Here is a 20194-nt window from a genome sequence, read left to right as displayed (position 1 = left end):
TCTGATTTCAGTATTCTAGTTCATTCTGCAGTGTTTCTAGCCCTTCCTTTGGCCTCAGTCCCTCCCCCATATGCTTTTGATCTCCAGTCTCCTCAGCTCCTGCCCCAAGCTGTGGAATAGGAACTGTGTGTGTGTGTCAGTGAAGGCGACTGAAAGGTCAGAAGGAAGGTAGGGGACCCACACTCCTTTTCCTTGGCACAGAATCAGGTCTGTTTAGATTTTCACTTCCCCATTTGTAGATCTCCTTTCTCCCAAGAGCACTTTTCCATGAGTCCTGAGCATAGTTCTTCACTCATGTGTATGCCCCTGGATTGAGAAGTAACTTACTTTTCTGTTTTTAAAAAATAATGTTTTTATTAACTCTTTGACATTTTTATACTTTTTTTTTTTTTTTTTTAACCATATTTACCTCCTCAACATCTCTTCCATTCCATCTCCTCTTTTAAACCCATCCAGTCCAGTTAGTGCTGGCATATGACTCCTAGTATGGGGCTTGCCCTGTAATGTGGTATACCAGGTTTCATACCATTAAAAATGACTTTCCCTCTCCCAGCAGTGATCAAATGTCAGTAGCTCCTCATCTAGAGAGTTTGTGGCCACCTCCCTGCCTCCCTGCTGGGATTTGGTCTGGTTTGAACTTGCACAGGGCTTGTGCATGCTGTCAGAGGTGCAAATAGTTCATATGTGCATCCCTCCGCCTCATCACATCTGGAAAACAGTGTCCTTGAAGCTATTCACCTCCCCTGGCTCTATATCTTTCTGTCCCCTCTTCCATATAGATCCCTGAATGTTAGGTAGAGGAGTATGATATAGATGCCCCATTTAGGACTGAGCACTCCTGGGTCTCTCTTCTCTGCACATTAACTGTTTGTGGATCTCTATGTTGATTGCCCATCACTGCAAGATGAAGCTTTTCTGATGAGGCCTGAGAGATGCATTGACCTATAAGTATAACAACAAGTCATTAGGAGTCATGTTAATGCTGTGTCCATTTATTACACCACTAATAGCTTTTCTGCTGAGGACCATGAGCTGTCTAGTCACAGATTCTTGATCTTATTCACAGTGACAGGTGTAAATTCCATCTTGTAGAGTGGCCTTAAATACAATGAAAAGGTGGTTTGTTACTGTCAAAATACTCGTACCACTGTTGCACCAGTGGGCAGATCTTGTAGCCTGGCCATTAACGTATCTCTCAGTGTTCATAACTGTGTGAACGTGATGATTACTTTCCTCCTCTAGTTGTGCGCATATCACCTTCTACCATTATGAAAGCTATGTTAGGAATGAAGTTTCCAGTTGAGTACTAGCTGGATTTTTCCATGCTGTATGACTGAAGTATGTGATGTCTTCAGCAATAGTAGCTTACAGTCAAGTTCTGGAGAGTGACCAATAACATTGGTAATGGCCTGTACTGTTACAGTTGTGGGGAGTGGTGTCTATAGTAATCTACTGGTCAACAACTCAAAAAGAGATGACCCATTTCTTGTGCCAGTGGTGGTAGCATCGAGTTGGAGTATACTTTGGTTTCCTAACCCCGGAGTTTCTAAGCATCTTCTGTTGCTTCATCAAGGATTTGTAGCCTGACAAACCAGTTCTTTTCTGATCTCATGGTAAAAAATTGTTTCTATCTTATAGGTTTGTCTTATATGCTTTGTCTTATATGTATTTGAGTATCATGGCTCACCCACATTGTTCATACAGAGTTTTAATGCAAGATAGTGCAAGACTTCACTCAATCTGTTACTCCGAGACTTTAATTGCGATGGACTGAATGCTATAATGTAAGGCAGTTGTAGATATTGCAGGAACAAAGATAAATGAAGCCCCAAGTCCCTCTGTGACTTTTTTGTCAACAAAAACAGGTCACTCTCGTGTCTGGTAGGTGAGCGCTGTACTTTCATTTTCATTACTGTGATTAAATACTCTGACAAAATGCAACTCCAGGGAGAAAGAGATTTGGTTGGCTCATAATCCCAGATTGCAGTCCATCATATCAAGTGAGTCATGGCAGCAGGACCTTAAGGCAAGCATACCATAATTAAGAACAGAGAGAAGTATGTATACATGCTTGCTTGCTTACTTGTTCTCAGGTCAGTCTGTCCACGTCTGTACAGTTTGGGACCATCCTGCTTGGGGAATGGTGTTGCCCACAGTGGGCTGTGTTTTCTCACATCAGTTAAGTAAGACAATTCACCACGGGCATGTCCACAGGCCAACCCAATATGGGCAATATCTCATTGAGGCACACCTTCCAGATGATCCTAGATTGTGGCAAGTTGGCAAAACTAACATTCATAGTCAGCCTTTTGGATCCTCTTTCTCAAAAGTTCTTGCAATGATCTTACCTGTATCATATGCCTTACAATATGAGGAAGGTTCTAGTTTAGAGATTAACAAACGACAAGAACCCAGTTTTACCATTGCAATGCAAGAGTCACATGGGTTCCAATAAAACTATTCATGGATAGTCATATTTGAATGATACAGTTTTCATGTACAACAAAATATTTTTCTCTTGAAATTTTTAAAAGTGTTTTGAAATATAAAAACCATTCTTAGTTGTAACTACATGAAAGCAGGAAGCAGCTGGATTTGGCCTGATTTGTTTGCCAACCCTGTAATAGTCCAGGTCTTACTCTCAGAAAGAATAATCAAGATGAGAAGTGATTCTAAGGAAGGGGACAGTTTAGAAAAGATCTTGCTATTCTAGACTGACATTTACCAGAGAAACAAATAGAGATGGATACTGAGTGCTCAAAAATAGGAATAATAAAATAGATGGGTGCTGTGGGTATCACTCTGTATGTTGTAAATGTGTTGCTCTGATTGGTTAATAAATAAAGTGCTGATTGGCCAGTAGCCAGGCAGGAAGTATAGGCGGGACAAAGAGGAGAATTCTGGGAACAGGAAGGGCTGAGTCAGGAGTCGCCAGCCAGACACAGAGGGAACAAGATGTGAAGGCAGAACTGGGAAAAGGTACCAAGCCACATGGCTAAATATAGATAAGAATTATGGGTTAATTTAAGTGTAAGATCTAGCTAGCAAGAAGCCTGAGCCATTAGGACAAACAGTTTTAATTAACATAGCATCTGTGTGTTTATTTGGGTCTGAGCAGCTGTGGGCCCGGGTGGGACTGGAGAAAACTCCAGCTACAGGCAGGATCTACACTAAAATCAGTACAGTCCTGGGGCTTCCTGAGGGTTTGTGTTAATTCATAGTCTGTGTATCTATGGTTGTCTTTATCTGAGATTGGAAGTGGTGTGAGTTGTACCTTGAGATCCAAAATTTTTCCTCTCTATCTGCTTGGGAACAGTCCAAGAAGGGCTGCTGTTTTCTTAGACTTTTGAGGAATTTAGTTGTGAAGGACTTTGGCTCTGGGCTCTTTTTTTTGTAAGTTTCTTCACTATTGATGCACTTGTTATATTTGTTATATATCTGTCTGGGATTTCTACTCCTTCCTAATTCCATCTTTGTAAGCGGAATCTTTCTCAAATTTGCCCATTTCTTCTAAATTGCCAACTATGCAAACATGTAATTCCTCAAATAGTCTCTAACAACCCTTTGTGTGACATCCTTTTTAGTATATATCTTTCCTTGTTGATTTTATTTGAGCCTTAAATTTGTTTCCTTAGCTCATTTAGCTAAGACTCTGTCCATTCAATTTTTTTAAACCAAACCCAATTTTTTATGAAGTTTATTTTTTCTGTTCTATAAATTATTTCTCCCTACTCTGATTCTATTTATGTTCATTTGTTTGGTTTTCCAAATTTGTTTTTTTTAAAAAGGCAAAAGATTCACTTATTTATTCTTTCGAAGGACCAGTACAGACATTTTAGACAGTCACATAGATTTATGTAGATAAAGAACATTTTAGATATATACTTAAGAGTGATTCATTGGAAACCCTGATCAGAGGAAGACACAGCAGCCTGATGATACAATAATTTGCAATGTAAAAAACAAAAAAGGGAAAGTTGAGCACCTTTAGCTGAAATTCCATTTTATCTCATTGCATGATGCATATTTTTCATTAAGTCAGCAGATTGTAGATAGACTTAGCTTCTGATTCATTAGGTCATGTTGCATGCATACTGTGCAAGAGACAGAAACAACCATTTCAGAAGTCAGACCATGATGGCTCTGTAATATGTCTTGAGCTCTAAAATAGTAATGCCTCTTCATTGCTAGTTTTATTCAGGATTGTTTGGGGTTATCTGGGGTCTTTTGTGGCTCCCTATGAATTTTAGGGTCGATTTTTCTATTTCTATGAAAATGAGAGGGGGATTTATATTGGGATTGCATTGATTCTGTAAATGGCTTTGGATAAAATGGTCATTTTCACCATATTCTATCAACCCATCAGGTATGCCTTTCCGTTTTCTGGTGCCTTTATCTCTTTCTTCAGTGGTTTGAAGTTTTCATTGTAGAGGTCCTTCACCTCCTTGTTTAGGCCTATTCCTAAATATTTTCTTTCCCTTGGGATATTATGAATGTGATTGCATTTAAGACCTCTTTCTCTGTATAGTGTGGGTGTTTTATAGACAAGCAATTAATTTGTCAAGGTAGTTCTGTATCTTGCCACACTGCTGAATTTGTTCATCATTTCTAGAAGTTTCTTGGTAGAATTTTTAGTTTCTTATGAATAATATAACATATATTATTATAATGTGTAATGTAATATATATTGTAATGATATAATTTGCAGATAGGAGTAGATTTCTTCTTTTCCTATTCATATTCCATTAATTTCCTTCTCTTGCTTTATTACTCCAGCTAGCACTTTAAGCACCATACTGAAAAGGAGAGGTGACAGAGGACTGCCTTGTGTCATTCCTGACTTTAGTAAGATTGTTTCAAGTTTTTCTCCATTTAGGATGATGTTGGCTATGGCTTTCTCATATATAGCTTCTACCATGTTGAAGTATGTTCCCTCTAATCTTATATTCTATTCTCTAGGATTTTTATCATGAAGCAGTGTTGGATTTTGTCAAAGGCCTTTTCTGCATCTATTGAGATAATCATGTGATTTTTGTCTTCAAATCCATCATGTGATTAATTACATTTATCGTCTTGCATATATCGAACTATCCCTGCATTTTAGAAATAAAGCCAACTTGATCATAGTGGATAATCTTTTTAATGTATGTCTGTATTCTGTTTGCAAGTATGTTGTTGAGCATGTTCATTGGAGGTTTCAGACTAGTTTTCTTTGCTTGTGTCTTTTCCTGGTCTGGGTATTGGTGTGGTACTGGCTTCATAGAGTGAGTTTTGGAGTGTTCCTTCTATGTCTACTCTTTTGAATAATTTCTTTGAAAGTCAGCTAGACTTTCGCTGTGAATCCATCTGGCCCTGGGGGTTATTTTAGTTGGAAGTCTTTTTTTTATTAGTATTTCAATCTCCATGGTTGATAATAAGCTAGACCTTGGAGTAGGATATGTTTTGGCACTTTTTAAATCTGCAGAACTTGTAGCGATGGCTTTGTGACTGAAATTATTTTGAACAGTTTAACTTGAAAGTTGTTTTATTTTGAGGAATCTCTTCATCTTCGTGACTTTAGCCAACAATTTTTTTTTATCAGTTAGACATTTATCAAAGAAGAAACCATGGCTCCTGTGTTACTGGGCATTAAGACTCTGAATTCTATATTTTATCGCAAAATTTCATGTTCCCAAATTGGGTGTCATTACCCATGCCATGTTATGGCTTTAATCTTCAAATGTTACCACTGAGGATTCCAAACTTAGATACCACAGACATCAGGGAAGCATATGGCCTTGCTATTGCTTTTCATACAGATAGAATTTTCCTGTTTTAAGTTACACACATGTCTACAGTATGTGTAGTTTTATGGGGCTTTTTAAATCACTTTATTTTAATGAGTATAGAAATAAAAACATGCAGCTAAATATTGCCAATTAGCATAGATATGCATAGCAAAGTAAATTATTACAAAGTATGCTCAATATAAAATGAATTAGAGTATAAAATTTTATGACTGCAAAGACATTTATCACTTGCCTTTCTTTTATCCTGATATAATATTTTTCTCTTCAATCTTCTCTATTTTAGTATCCAGAAGACATAGGTTTGGAGGGATTCTCAGTGGTTATCACTCAACTGATTGGCCTTCACATAGGATTATCATACGATGATGTCAATAATTGTTCCTGTCCCAGAGCTCCATGCATAATGCAACAGGGAGCACTGTAAGAATTTTTATGATGAATTTTATTTTCAAATTCTCTATTAGACTTCTGTATTTTATTTATGTGTGTTTTACCTGCATGTGTGTCTGTATGCCATGTACCTGCTTGGTGTCCACTAAGGACAGAAGAGAGCATCAAAACTAAGAACAGACATTACAGTTGTGAACTACAATGTGGATACTAGAAATCGAACCCAGGTCCTCTGCTTATAACTGCTCAGCCATCTCTCCAGTCCCAAGTCATAACTAATTTTCCATGTTATTCCAATATTGATTTCATGAACATTGAAGTATTTTGTTTACTAATTTCCATATTATCAGTTGCAAAGTTGTATTATGCTTGATAAGATAGCATATGAAGTATTTTCCATGTGATATATGAGTCTGGAAAAGTGCTATATGGTATTATTATATATTTTCATTGGAGGAAATTAGACAGATACAATTTAATATTGAGGGAAACTGTGAGATGTTATCTAAGCACACGATACTGTTGCTACTTTGTTGCCTAATAACACCCTTAATAATGCAATCTAGGACTGGCAGCTTTGGTAACTATTTTGGTGTAAAGAAAGAGGAGGGAAGATTTGAAGTGGAAAATGTCATTATTTTACATGCATTATGATTTCTTATCTAGAAAACTCAACAGAAACACTCTTCAATTAGGATAATAAATAGAAATGTAAAAAACAAAATTAGAGTGAAGAAATCTAGAAGAAACTCAAGAGTGTGTTACTTATCAAATTAGATGACTTATAACATTATAATTTTCTGGCCAATGAAAATTTAATTTAATCTAAATACATTTTTAAAAATAGTTTTAAAGGAATTTGATGAGTTCTATGTGAAATGATAAAGCAGACATGGGATATGGAAACAATGTTTTGAGCACTGTGAGCTGGAATGTGTGGTCAATGGAGAGGTTTACAAGTGTGAGGCACTGTGCACTATCTACAAATGGATAGACTGAAGGAAAGATGGCACTAAATATAAGACAGCATAAACTGTAGAGAATGGAACCTCTACTGTGTAAACAGAACTCCTGGCTTCTATTAGGACTTGATCATGATCACAGGATTTAACTTAATTGTACAGTACAGGCATAGCCATTTGTAAGAAATGTAGTGCTGTGGATTATATGAAAATTGAGCAATATAAAATTCAAGTTTAATTATGTTTGATTGAACTGTAGTCAGACTTTTTCTGTCCTACCAGCCAGCTCCCAAATAACCACATGGAGACTTCTTATTAATTATGAAAGCTTGGCTGGTAGCTTAGGCTTGTTTCTAACTAGCTCTTATAACTTAATTAACTCATATTTTTATTAATCTATATTCTACCATGTGGCTTTTACCTCTATCTTTTCTGTGTCTGACTTGTTCTGTGTCTTCTTCTGCCTTCTTCTCTGCCCTTCTCAGCATCCTCTGTGCCTGGAAATCCTGCCTAGCTATTGGCCACTCAACTTTTTAATTAAACCAATCACAGTGACATATCTTATTCCACAACATTTAACCTCTGCTGAAGTATATATTTTTACTAGCTCCATCTTGTGGATCATATGATTTACCCATGGAGCATTGTCTAGATGTGTTTTAGTAGCTGGGTTTATTTATCAGAATATTATTTTGCTTCAGGAGTTCCAGTGGGATGAAGAGTTTTAGCAACTGTAGCATGCATGACTACAAGCATTATGCTTCAGAATTGGTTGCGAAATGTCTTGGTGACCTTTCAAACGAACAAATATTACAACAAAATCAACCCGTGTGTGGTGACGGAATTGTGGAAGCTGATGAAGAATGTGACTGTGGAAATGACACAGTGAGTATTAGACATTCATGTTTGACCACAGTTGTTCTAATTCAAGAGCACAAAGTGTATGTTGTTATAGTATATGTTGAGTGTATGTTACAACATCTCTACCATATAAATGATACATGAGCATGAAGATAGTGAATTGCTTTCCCATGTCTCTTTTGTGATTTTCTTTTGTAAGACAGGGTTTTGTGTAGCCCAGGATGACCTTGAACTGTCAACCCTTCTGCCTCAGTCTCCCAAGTGTCAGGACAACAAATGTGGGAGGCATCTCTTGAGTTGAGAAGACAAGGTTTGGGCTTCAGGCCTGGCTGCATAGCCCTTGTTCCACCTGCCAGCTTTGAATGTGTAGAATCAATGTATGACGTCCTTTTTATGGCCACCATCTCAATTTCAAACTCCTCCAGCTCCGGTCTCTGTTGTCTACTGAAACGTGTACTAAATTTGATCCAGTTTTTTCTCTGGGTCCTCATGATTACAAAAGTTTCTAAATATCATGTTGTCTTATATCATTGACAAACATCTCTACAACCACAAGCTTTTGGATGTCTTTAAAAATTATTTGTAGCTGGGCAGTGGTAGCGGCACACGCCTTTAATCCCAGCACTCAGGAGGCAGAGGCAGGTGGATCTCAGTGGGTTGGAGGCCAGTATATATATGTGTGTGTGTGTGTGTGTGTGTGTGTGTGTGTGTGTGTGTATACTCAGTGGTGTCCTTTATTATAATCCCATCAGCCAAGCTTCCAGTGCACACTGCATTCCTCTAGTGAAGCCCACATATTTAGTCTATTATAAATGTGTATCCTGATATTTAACAACTCTCCTACCTTTAAGTAATATAAAGTATCTTCATGATTTCCCTGCCAGGAATTGCATCTTCTTTCCCCATAAATAAAGCTGACCTCCATTTTTATATACCATTAAACCCCTAAAAATTCAATCATCTTCTATCTGCTCTAAACAAACAAACCAACAAACCAACTAACCAGCAAACAAGAAACCCATGTCTGTGAAGCTGTATGTGTATTCCTGGGTGCTTTCTAATTATACTGATTTCCTATCTCCCTGACAACGAAAATGTTTGCTACTTTCAATGAGAGAAGGAAACAATGCAGTCTTTGGCTACTACGTGAGTTTCTAAACGTGTAAACAGACTTTCATTTTGATGTGGGGTTTTAGGGTATAGCCCCTCACTGGTCTCATGGCCCCCTGCCTGGAGTACTGGGCTTACAATCACCTGTCATCAGGCTTTGTGCTGACTGAGATGTACAGAAGACGCTGTCACTGCTCCATTAGCATGTCCCCCATGTTCACTGCTGCTGAAGAATACGTTTATTCCTTGCACCAAAAGTTTGCTGCTGTGGTGGCTCCGGAGCTGGAGCAGCATGTACAGCCCTCATCAGAGTGGGCTTGGTGGCATTGACCAAACATGAGCTGAACAAGTAGGACACTGAGAAACATGCCAAATTGAATGGGGGAAAGCCCATGAGGCCTCAACTGTACACAAAGAACTATAGGAAACTGAGGAAAGATGGGATGGAGAGAGGTGGCCCTCCCCAGGACAAAGCATACCAATCTGTTGTCCAGAGACAAACAGTGAACCCTGAAAACATACACAAAAGTAACAATATATGGACTCAACTGGTTATACTAGTATATGTATGTAATATGTAATATGTATGTCTATGTATATAATATATAACAGGTACTATGTATGTATATATAAGTATATATGTGCATGCAATAATAATTGATGAAAAAGAGAGGCCGTGAATCTGAAGGAGAGGGAAGAGTGGTATATGGGAGGGTTTGGAGGGAAGAAATGAAGTGAAGAAATGCAGTAAAACACAATCTCAAAACTAAACAAAACAAAAGACTTAGAGCCTGGTCCCTCATAAGAAAATTCTCTGTAAACTAATCAACACCAGTGTTCTACAGAGTGTGGACAGTCAGGCTAATTGCAGCTGCCACCTAATTTTTTTTCAAGTAGATTTTTATTGGGGAATGCATATGCCCATTTGTGTGTGTATTATCTGAAGGTGATTTTATGTGATAGAAGAATTAAAGATTCACAACATGGACCATGCAGCGAACACACCAGCTGATGCTTTCAGTTTGGTCCTACAGACACTTCTGAGTCTGGACTACCTCCGAGGCTCTTTGCATGGTGACTTAGATTTTAGGAACAGCCAATGGCCATTGGCCTGCTGCACAGGCCCCTTTCCTGCTTTGGGATCCATGCTTCAGACCAGTGTTTTGGTAAAAGGCAAGATGGACCTTCACAGATGTCTCCAAGTCCTGAACTTTGTGGCTATGTATATTATCTAAAGAAAGATGCATTGCAGAAATAAAAATAAATAATATTCCAAACCCATGGAAAAGACACCATCCTATGTTATCTGGGTAGGCTCAACCTAACCACGGGAGTCCTTAAAATCAGAGAACAGTTATCCAACAGAAGTCAGAGAAGTGCCAGATGGGCTCTCAAAAGGACATGAAGAATGATGAAGACACAATGTGACATCGTCAGTTACAAGGCAATTATAAGAAAGAATCCAAGTAATTTCTAGGAGAAAATACTTGATAGCTAACAAAAAAGCAGAAGTCTAATTGCACAGCCATGAGGAACTGAATCTGGCCAACTCCCAATGACTCTGTTGCAGGTAGTGCCCTTGCTACCACCATCCATTCACCATGTCTGAGTGAGGGGCTGTGGATTAAAAAACAGAGACAAGAAACAGTGGGTCATTCACCCCAGCAGAATGCCAAATGCCATTTATTGAAGGAGGGAGGAGGCCTTAAATACAGGCTTACAGCAGAGTGGAGGAACCCTGGAGGGCAGAAGTTCGCTACCAAATGTTCTATATTCTTGCATCTAAGCTGTTTACAACAAAGGCAGGATACACAAACAAGGAACCTCTGGTAAGCATTCAGGAGGGTGGAGACCAGCAGGGAATCAGCATAGGGAGGACATCTGGTCAAGGTCAGCAAGCAAGGTGGCAGCTACCCAAAATGGGGGGGGCAGTAAAGATTGCAGCATGGCTGCCACTTGGATGTGAGCCCATGAGACTCAAAAGTCTGAGCCAAGTTGCCTGTTAAGTGAGCGGAAGCAGGTTGAGACAGCTAGCTCCTTCAGTGCCTTACTGCCCATCATGGCAACTGTGTCTGCTGATGCCCCCAGGGGCCAACCTATTCTATAGACAAAATCTACAACTGGTATTTTCAATGTCTTGTGACCTCCTGAGATGGCCCTGCTCTGAAGTTAACAGACTCCCCCATACTGGTCTCGAATCTTGTGTGCAGTAAGTAAGAGCCTTCCAAATAGTAAAGACCAAACAGAAAGACCTGAAATTATCAGGGCAGAAATTAAGAGAGACCGATATGTCTTAGATGGAGAAATAAGAAATATGGGGTCATTTGAACTATGTGAAAAAATAACATCATAGACATCTTGTGTATGAAGATAACGCAAACAACTATGGCATCAGAAGGCTCCAAACACCACCTTAGTATACAGACTCTATATTCTGTTACTTTGTGAACAAATGTAGGTGTTTTATGTCATAAACAGGCCACTACTGACAGTATTAGGGGGAGAGGTCCATGAATAAATACTTAATGTGTCTCGGCTGCCCTTCCTAAAGTTTAGCTTCATTCTCAATAGAAATGTGTAGCAAACAAATCATTAATGAGAGAACTGAAGAAAGTTTATGTTTCTCCTGGAAAGTCACACTTCTCCCCCCAAAAAAAATCATTTCACATTAGTAAATTCTGAGTCAATTGCCCAAATTTTCATGTTATAGATCAACAACTAATTTAAATGCTAGTTCCTTAGTTCTTACAGTTGCATATACTTTTGGTAATTCTAGAAATAATAAAAGCTGAAGATAGTGAAGCTTCACTGAATGTAATTAGGAGCACAGCATGCGAATTAAAGTTGAGAAAAAAGAGCAAGTGTTATTAAGTTGTGAGTGGTGGTGCTTTCCTAGAATCCCAGCCCTTGGGAGGTCAGGGACAGGAGGTGAGGGGGTCCCTGGCACCCTTTGCTGTACAGTAGAGCAATCTTGGCTATATGACAGCCTGTCTCAGAAGTGGAGGGGGAAGTGAGGACAGGGAAGAGAGCTGGGGCGTCTATCCTAACCGGAATCTGCTGTGGATGATTGATTGGTAAATAAAACATTGATTGGCCAGTAGCCAGGCAGGAAGTATAGGCAAGACTAACAGAGAGGAGAATTGAGAGAACAGGAAGGCAGGAGGGGACATGGCCAGCGGCTGCCAGGACAAGGAAGATGTAAGGTACTGGTAAGCCACAAGCCATGTGGCAACTTATAGATTAATAGAAATGGGCTGAATATAAGAGTAAGAGCTAGACAATGGTAGGCCTGAGCTAATGGCCAGGCAGTTTAAATAATATAAGCACCTGTATGTTTATTCTATAAGTGGGCTGTGGGACTGACAGGGCTTGGCGGGGGCTGGAGAGAAGGTCTCCAGCTACAGGAATCCTCTTTCTTCTGACATTGTAGGAATGCCCATTTAAAGAGTGCTGCCACTATGAAACATGCAGACTGAAAGCCTCCGCCAAATGTGGATATGGAGAGTGTTGTACATCAAACTGTGAGGTTAGTGCTGCTAACCTTATCAAAGGGAAGTTGAACTGCAGTGATGTAAGACCAGATTAACCAAAGCAATGTGGAATGACGCCAAGAAGATAGGAATGACCCCACGATAAGGTACCGTGAACTTGAAAAAAAAAAGACATCCCAGACTGGTGCTTCCTGGTCTACGGTATGGAAACCATAGAGTTGATCGTCTTCTCAGTAAAAGTTATACACTACATCATGGAACATGCCAATAGCCAGATGACTCATAAAGTCAAATTAGTGATGACTGATGAAAATTGTAACATGAACAGCAGACAAAACATACACTGTGCAAAGCACTCCCATGTTGGTAAGTGAAAGGCACACTGAGAGCAGCCAAAATCGTTTCTGTCATTGGATTAATTGCATTTTAATTAATTTTATTGCAGTGTGTGCACATACACACACACACACACACACACACACACACACGCACACGCGTGCCATGATGCATGTGTGAAGGGCAGAGGATAACTTGTGGTCATAGATCCTCTCCCTCTACCATGCAGGTTCTGGGGATCGAACTCAGGTTTCAGGCTTGGCATCAGACACCTTTAACCACTGAGCCATGTCACCAGCCCTGGCTGCACGCATTTGTTATTGTTATATGAAAGCATGGTAAACTGTGGCATAAACTGAGCAGCAATGCAACACTAACACAATGTGGTTGGGTGAGAAAGCACGCTCCATAATGGAGAATACTTTAGGGTTTCCACTCTTGCAGATCACCAATATATAAAAATTACATATGCTCCTTTCTCCCAGTTGTCCTCAACTTCTTGTGCTGAAGTTTGAACCTGGGGCCTTGTACAGCCTCAGGCCTTATGATTTCAGGCTCTTACTCTGTAGCCCAGGCTGACTTTAAGCTTGAAATCCTCCTGAATTCTGTGATTACAGGCTTACACTATCATCTAGCTCCAATTTACTACTAATATCTAATTTAATATGGTAAAACTTGGTTAATGGGAGTTTCTGAGTGTTAGAATAATCAACAGCCTACCCAGCATCTTCCTGAGGGTGGATAGTTCCACAGCTTCCCAAGGCCCCTTGCTTCTTTGTAGTTAGTCCACCTCAGCCTCCTCCCCACTAGCCCCCCCCACAGTCCACAGCCAGTCCACAGCCAGTCCACACTCAGTCCACACACACAGTTCACACCCAGTTCACACCCAGTCCATACTCAGTCCACACACAGTTCACACCCAGTCCACACCCCGTTCATACCCAGTCTACACCCAGTCCATACACAATCTGCCCACAGTCTGCCCAGAGTCCACACACAATCTGCCCACACTCCACACAATCTGCCCACAGTCTACACACAGTCCATACAGTCTTCCAATAGTCTACACCAAGTCCATACCCAGCTTACACACAGTCCACCCACACAGTTCACACACATTCCACTCCCAGTCCATACACAGTGCCCCATACAGTCCACACACAGTCTAACCACAGTCCACTCACAGTCCACACACAGTCTACACCCAGTCTACACACAGTCCACTCACAGTCCACACACAGTCCACTCACAGTCCACACACAGTCTGCCCACAGCCTGCTCACAGTCCACATATAGTCCACACACACAGGCTACACTCAATTCACATACAGTGCCCCCCATAGTCTGCCCACAGTCCACACACAGTCCCTGGTCCAGGGTCATGCCATTTGTGGTATATTCAGGAACAGTATTTATAAGCAGCAACTCACTTTTAGCTGGTTACTTGTAGTCGGACCTGCTGAGTCCTGTAGCAAGTGGACTTGAAACTTTTTAGAAAATGGAAGAATGATTTTCCAAAGACAGTGTTCCACTCTGAGCTCAAACATATGATACTTACAATTGCTTTGCAGATTAAACACAAAGTCAAACCATATAACCTACACCTTTCTTTTACCTTTACTATCTAGACTTCTTAACTATCATTTTACTAGTTGCCCAGAGTTTAATCATCTTTGATTAACTGCATAATAATCTCATAATAAGCCACTTTGACATAGTGAGCAGATGCTCCATGGGAACACTCCCATTGTCATCTCTGCCGTTAGCACATTTTTACCCAGGTACAAGGAGAAAGAGGATAACACCATGTACTCCATTTCTACTCTCTTTATGTCCCTTGCCAAATATCTGCTGATTATCATAGTTCTTGTATTTTAATTCTGCTTTCTTTAGTTGATGGTTTGTTTCTTTATTCTACAAAGGATTAAACTTAGGTCTCTTTGCATTCTAGGCATGCATTGAGCCACACCCCTGCCCTGTATGCATGCTAGGTAGCTGCTCTATCACTGAGCCACACCCTAGTCCTGTGTGCATACTAGGCAAGTACTCTATCACTGAGCCACATTCTAGCCCTCATATCACATTTCTCATACCTGAAGGCCTTCCTTAACTATTTCTTATAATCTGGATCTACTAAGAATGGATTCTTTTAGCTGCTATTTGCCTAGGAAAGGCTTTATTTCTCATTAGTTTTTTTTTTAATCATTTTTGTGTGTATGAATTGTCATGCATGTACCACAGCATATGCCAAAGTTAGATGACTAATTATAAGAGCCGGTTCCCTCCCTCCACCATGCAGTTTCCAGGTAATGGCCCCTGTCATCATGTATGGCAGCAGACATTTCTGTCCACAGAACTATCTTTCTGGCCCTCTCATTCACTTTTGACATATATTTCCAGGGTATGAAATTCTAACGAGATTTTTCTCTTTAAAGACACTACTTTATTATCTTTCCATTATTAAATATTAGTTCAATTACAGATGACTATAGTATATGTGTATGTATCTGTATTTTCAATACATATGACAGCTCAACATTTGGACACTATAAATTTTGCTATGGATGGCAACAGATGAGCAATTTATTTAACCAGCCATAAAATTGTATCTGAACTATGCAGAGACCCTTTTGTTCTCAGAATAATAAACATTGGTGGTGAGGTGTGTTAATCATGCATGATTCTAAGCACATGTTCATTAAATGAGAATGTGATTTCATTCCTTATTTCCAAGTATAAAAGAGATTCATTGTATATCTTCCAACAAATAAGCTGGTAAGACTCAAAGCTGAAACTGACTTCCGGGACATGCGAATATCAGATGTAGAATCAATTGGTCTATGCTTCTCAGTCCCACATGCTGCTCAAGTCAGAATGCACACTATGAACCACAAGGCTATGGATGGCTGTCAGCCTGCGGTCAGTGGGGATTTGTGCATATCCTGAATCCAGTTACCATTCTCTCAGCTTTCCAGTATATTTTTACCTGTTTTTTTTTTCTTTCTAGAATTCTTAATCTGGGAGGTCTCAGTCCCTCAGTTAGCTGCAATCAGACATGTTTAGCTGAAATTTCTTTGACAAATAATTCTAGAGTCATTCACAGCTCCTGATCTCTTTCCTGTCCTTAGCTGTCAGCAGCAGGCACTCCCTGTAGGAAGGCTGTTGACCCAGAGTGTGATTTCACAGAATATTGCAGTGGATCCTCCAACCAGTGTGTCCCTGACACCTTTGCATTGAATGGCCATTTGTGCAGGTTGGGATCTGCCTATTGCTACAACGGACGATGCCAAGCCCTTAATGACCAGTGTGTCAACTTATTTGGAAAAGGTACTGCTTTCTTTTGTATTTGTGTTGTTCTTGGATTGCTCTGTAGGATACATATTACAGTCCATAGAGCCTAGATGAGGAAGAGCTTAAGTCACAATTTTAAGAAGGTCTAAATTAAAGAAAAAAATTATAGTCATGATTAAAATTTTCCAAGAAAAATGCTATGTAGATTTGATTTGCTTATTCCTTCTAAATTATATTACAATATGAATAGGAAATAAGTAGATTGTGACACCTTAATTTCCTATTATCCACCACATTCATAATTCAGTATTGAAGCCATGAACCTTAGAAAACTTAGAGCGAATGTCATTCACATGTGACCTCTTTTCTGACTGAGGAACTGGCAGTGTAAGAGCAGCCACAGGCTACCTGGCCAGAACTCCTGCTTCTGAGTTTTGACAGGTTTTGTTTGTTTGAGATAGTCTCGTTACATAGTCCAGGCTGACTTTGAACTCAGCATCCTCCTGTCTTGGCCTTGTTCATGTTTTTTGTTTCAAATAACATTTCAGAGAAATCCAGGTAAGACCCCTGTATGCCTGCTGGTGTTTTTAGTTTACCCCAATATGATTATATGTTGAGTGATTAGAATAATTTGAATACATTACAAATTAACAACGCAGTGTTAGAAATCAGAGCAATGGGTTTGGGAAAGGAGCTAACAGGAAATACCCTTCAGGATGAGCAAAGAACCTCATGGACATGTGGGCTATGACTGGGTTTTGAGGTGGGAAAAGTTAGTCTGGATAGAGTTTCCAATCTGAGACAACATGGCTGACTTTAAAGGAAAAGATTGGCTTCCTATTAAAACCTGGAGAGGAACTCCCTTAGGAGAGAGCTCAAAGTAAGAGAGTAAGAAAAATCTGCCATAGTCAACATGATGGGTGGCCTGAAGTGGGGAGGGAGCCTTCAGAAAAGTCCCCAGACAAAGTTGGAATGGATATATGCACAAGCCATTAGGAGTCTATTTAATGAGAGTAATAGGCTCTCCCCCAAGGAGTATGACCTGTCTAGCCACAGGTTGTTATCCCAAATTATAGTACCAGCTTATGGGATTGACCTTACATCCAAATAGAAAGTAGTTGGTTACTCCCATGACATTTGAACCACTAGTACACCCGCAGATATGTCTTGCCAGGCCATTGTAATTATAGTGTGCAGGCTCACAGATGGATAAGTATTTTGACTGCTTTTCTGCTCTGGTAACATGCATATCACATACTAGCACCATTTAAGCTAGTTATTAAGGATGAAACTTCCATGTCAGTACCAGCTTGGTAGCATCTTCAGCAAGAGGATCTTCCCGTTAAGTTTTGGAAAGTAACCAAGAACATGGGCGTTAACCTGTAATGTTTGGGGGTCTATAGGACCTCACTGACCAAGAGATAACCGATTCCTGACACAGGACCTTGTCTTTGTTACTGTAAAAGACTAATAGGGACTGTATTGCTTTGTTATAAGGTAACTGTTTAAACTCCTTTTTTCCAAAAAAATAAAGCATTTTATTCATTTATTTAAATTACAAAATTATATCTATGTATACACATTGAATATATGCATACAACATGTTGTTTTGAAAAATGACTAATTGTGAAATAGCCAAATAATGCTAATTATCTTACTCATCACCTTATAAAATGTACTCTTCTAGCAATATTCAGAAAGGCAACCTATACTATTTAAACTCTTTCTAAGTGTAATTTTTAATAACTTCATACACAAGCACTGTATTTACATCATTTCCATACTTCCTTCCCCCTCCAACTCCTCACATGTTCCCGTCTTTCAAATTCATGATCTCTTCTTTAATTATTGTTTTACTTGAATGCACATATGTAGCTTAAGTCCACCCTATTGAGTCCACTTGATGTTGGTCAGTGTGCATGTGTTTAAGGCTGACTGCTCTGGACTGAAGAACATTATCAGAGAACTTGATACAGGCAAAACTGGTTTCCCTCTTTTTATTTTTTTTTTTAAGGTTTATTTATTTATTATGATTGCAGTGTTCTATCTGCAGGCCAGAAGAGGGCACCAGATCTCATTACAGATGGTGGTGAGCCACCATGTGGTTGCTGGGAACTGAACTCAGGACCTGTGGAAGAGCAAGCAGTGCTCTCAACCTCTGAGCCATCTCTCCAGCTCGGTTTCCCTCTTTTATCAGCCATTAATTGCCTGTAGATGTTCATCTGGGGGAGAGCCTTCTACATCGGCATGCAACTGCTCTTGTGATTGTTCAGACCCTGCTTAGGCAACACTGTTTGTGAGATTTTAATTGATGCAGCCTCCCTGTCATATACGAGAGACCGTCAAACAGCATGTCTCCTGTTCCTCAGGCTTTTTCCGTGTCTCTTCTGAAAGTCCCCTGAGCCTTAGGTGTAGTGGTTGGGTTGGAGTTGTATTGGAGATATATCCATTGTGGTTGGACACCCCACAGTCTGTTGTTCTCTGCATTTTGACCAGTCGTGCATTTTTGTGATGGTCTCTCTGATGCAAAAAGAAGCTTCTGGCATGAGAGTTGAGAGCTACACTCACCTGCGGTCTAAGGATAAGTATTGAACATGCAATTATAAATGATACTAGTGTGGGATAGAGGCAGTGGTAGGTAGTCCTTTAGGTTCCGGGGCCCCACCAGCCAGGCAGTTGGCTAGTCTACCATATCAGGCATGAATTCCCTCCTGTTGAGGGGCCTTCAGTCCAATTAGAAAGCTGTTCCTTACCCTCAGGATATAAATGCCACTGTCCCACCTTTTTGGATACTGGCTGTTCTGGTCATTGTTGTGGTTCATAGCTGTTATAGCTTTCCTCCCTCGGCAACTTGTGTAGCACCTTCAGATGGTGTGAGAGCTAAGTCTCAGGGAGGAATCTTTCAGGTCAGCTCCAGCTGGATTGTGTCTGGCGTACACAGGGTTAAAAGCAACGGGACTTCCCTTGGACCTCTGGGAGGCAGCTAAGGCAAGGGCAATGGTGGATATGACTTTTGGAGTCTCCTTGACTCCTCTGTTCAACAACTCCAAGGGAGCTTTCCCATGCCTGACCCTGGATTTTTTGTTACATAGTCTTATGTCTCTTGGGGGTAGCATTATCACTGTAAGTGGCATACCTTCATATATATATAAAATGTGTGTATGCATACTCACTTAAATATATTATAAAGATTTAAGTAAACATTAAAACAATGTTTCCCTATGACCTTTTCAAATATCTTTAGTGTTACTTATCCCTGTTTCCTCTGCTTCCTCCTTCACCCCCTTCTCTATTGCCCTCCTTCCCCCTTCCCAGTTCAACTCCCCATCTCATTTCCCATTTCCCCTTTATGTGTACCTGTGTCCTACGGTACCCCTATCTAAAGAAATCTCCCATACATGACCCCTTTTGACTTTCCTGGTATCTTATGTTACCCAGGTTATATACTCACCTTTAAATATTCAGAGCTAAGATCCACAGATAAGAGAGAACATACAGCATTATTGGTCTGGCTCTAAGTTACATCGCTTAGTATATTCTCTAGATCCATCCCTTTAACTGCAAACTTCATGATTTCACTTTTTACACTTTAGTGTAATAATATTGTGTACATGTACCACATTTTCACTATCCATTATTCTGTTGGGAGAATGTTTAGGTTGTTTCTACTTCCTAATCATGATTAATGTGACTAGAGGAGCATAGAACATGACTGAGCAAGTTTCTGTGGAGTAAAATGTGAAGTTTTGAGGCATAGGTTAAGGAGTGGGATGGTTGGGTCACACAGCAGATCTACTTTTAGCTTTTTGAGAATCCTCCACACTGATTTCCAGCAAACAGCTAGAGCAGTTTGCAAACTACCAACAGTGAATGAGGGTTCCTTTTCCCCACATCCTCTCCAGCATGAGTTCTCAGTTGCCTTCTTGATCTTGACCATTCTGACTTGGGTAACATAAAGTCTCAA

At 39.9% G+C, this 20194-nt stretch overlaps 1 protein-coding gene across 1 annotated transcript in view; it reads left to right on the top strand.

Moving 5' to 3' along the window:
* LOC118597609 (disintegrin and metalloproteinase domain-containing protein 18-like) overlaps positions 1 to 20194 on the top strand; it is an 85859-nt gene that overhangs the window by 38351 nt on the left and 27314 nt on the right. Inside the window, exons 11-14 of the mRNA XM_036209196.1 lie at positions 6073 to 6209; positions 7843 to 8026; positions 12543 to 12638; positions 16068 to 16266. Coding sequence (XP_036065089.1) covers positions 6073 to 6209; positions 7843 to 8026; positions 12543 to 12638; positions 16068 to 16266 — 616 coding nt within the window. The remainder of the gene's footprint in view (positions 1 to 6072; positions 6210 to 7842; positions 8027 to 12542; positions 12639 to 16067; positions 16267 to 20194) is intronic.

This window comes from Onychomys torridus, chromosome 17 (assembly GCF_903995425.1).
Source record: "Onychomys torridus chromosome 17, mOncTor1.1, whole genome shotgun sequence".
In the NCBI taxonomy this organism is placed as follows: domain Eukaryota; kingdom Metazoa; phylum Chordata; class Mammalia; order Rodentia; family Cricetidae; genus Onychomys; species Onychomys torridus.
This window is presented reverse-complemented; position numbering and strand designations above follow the sequence as displayed.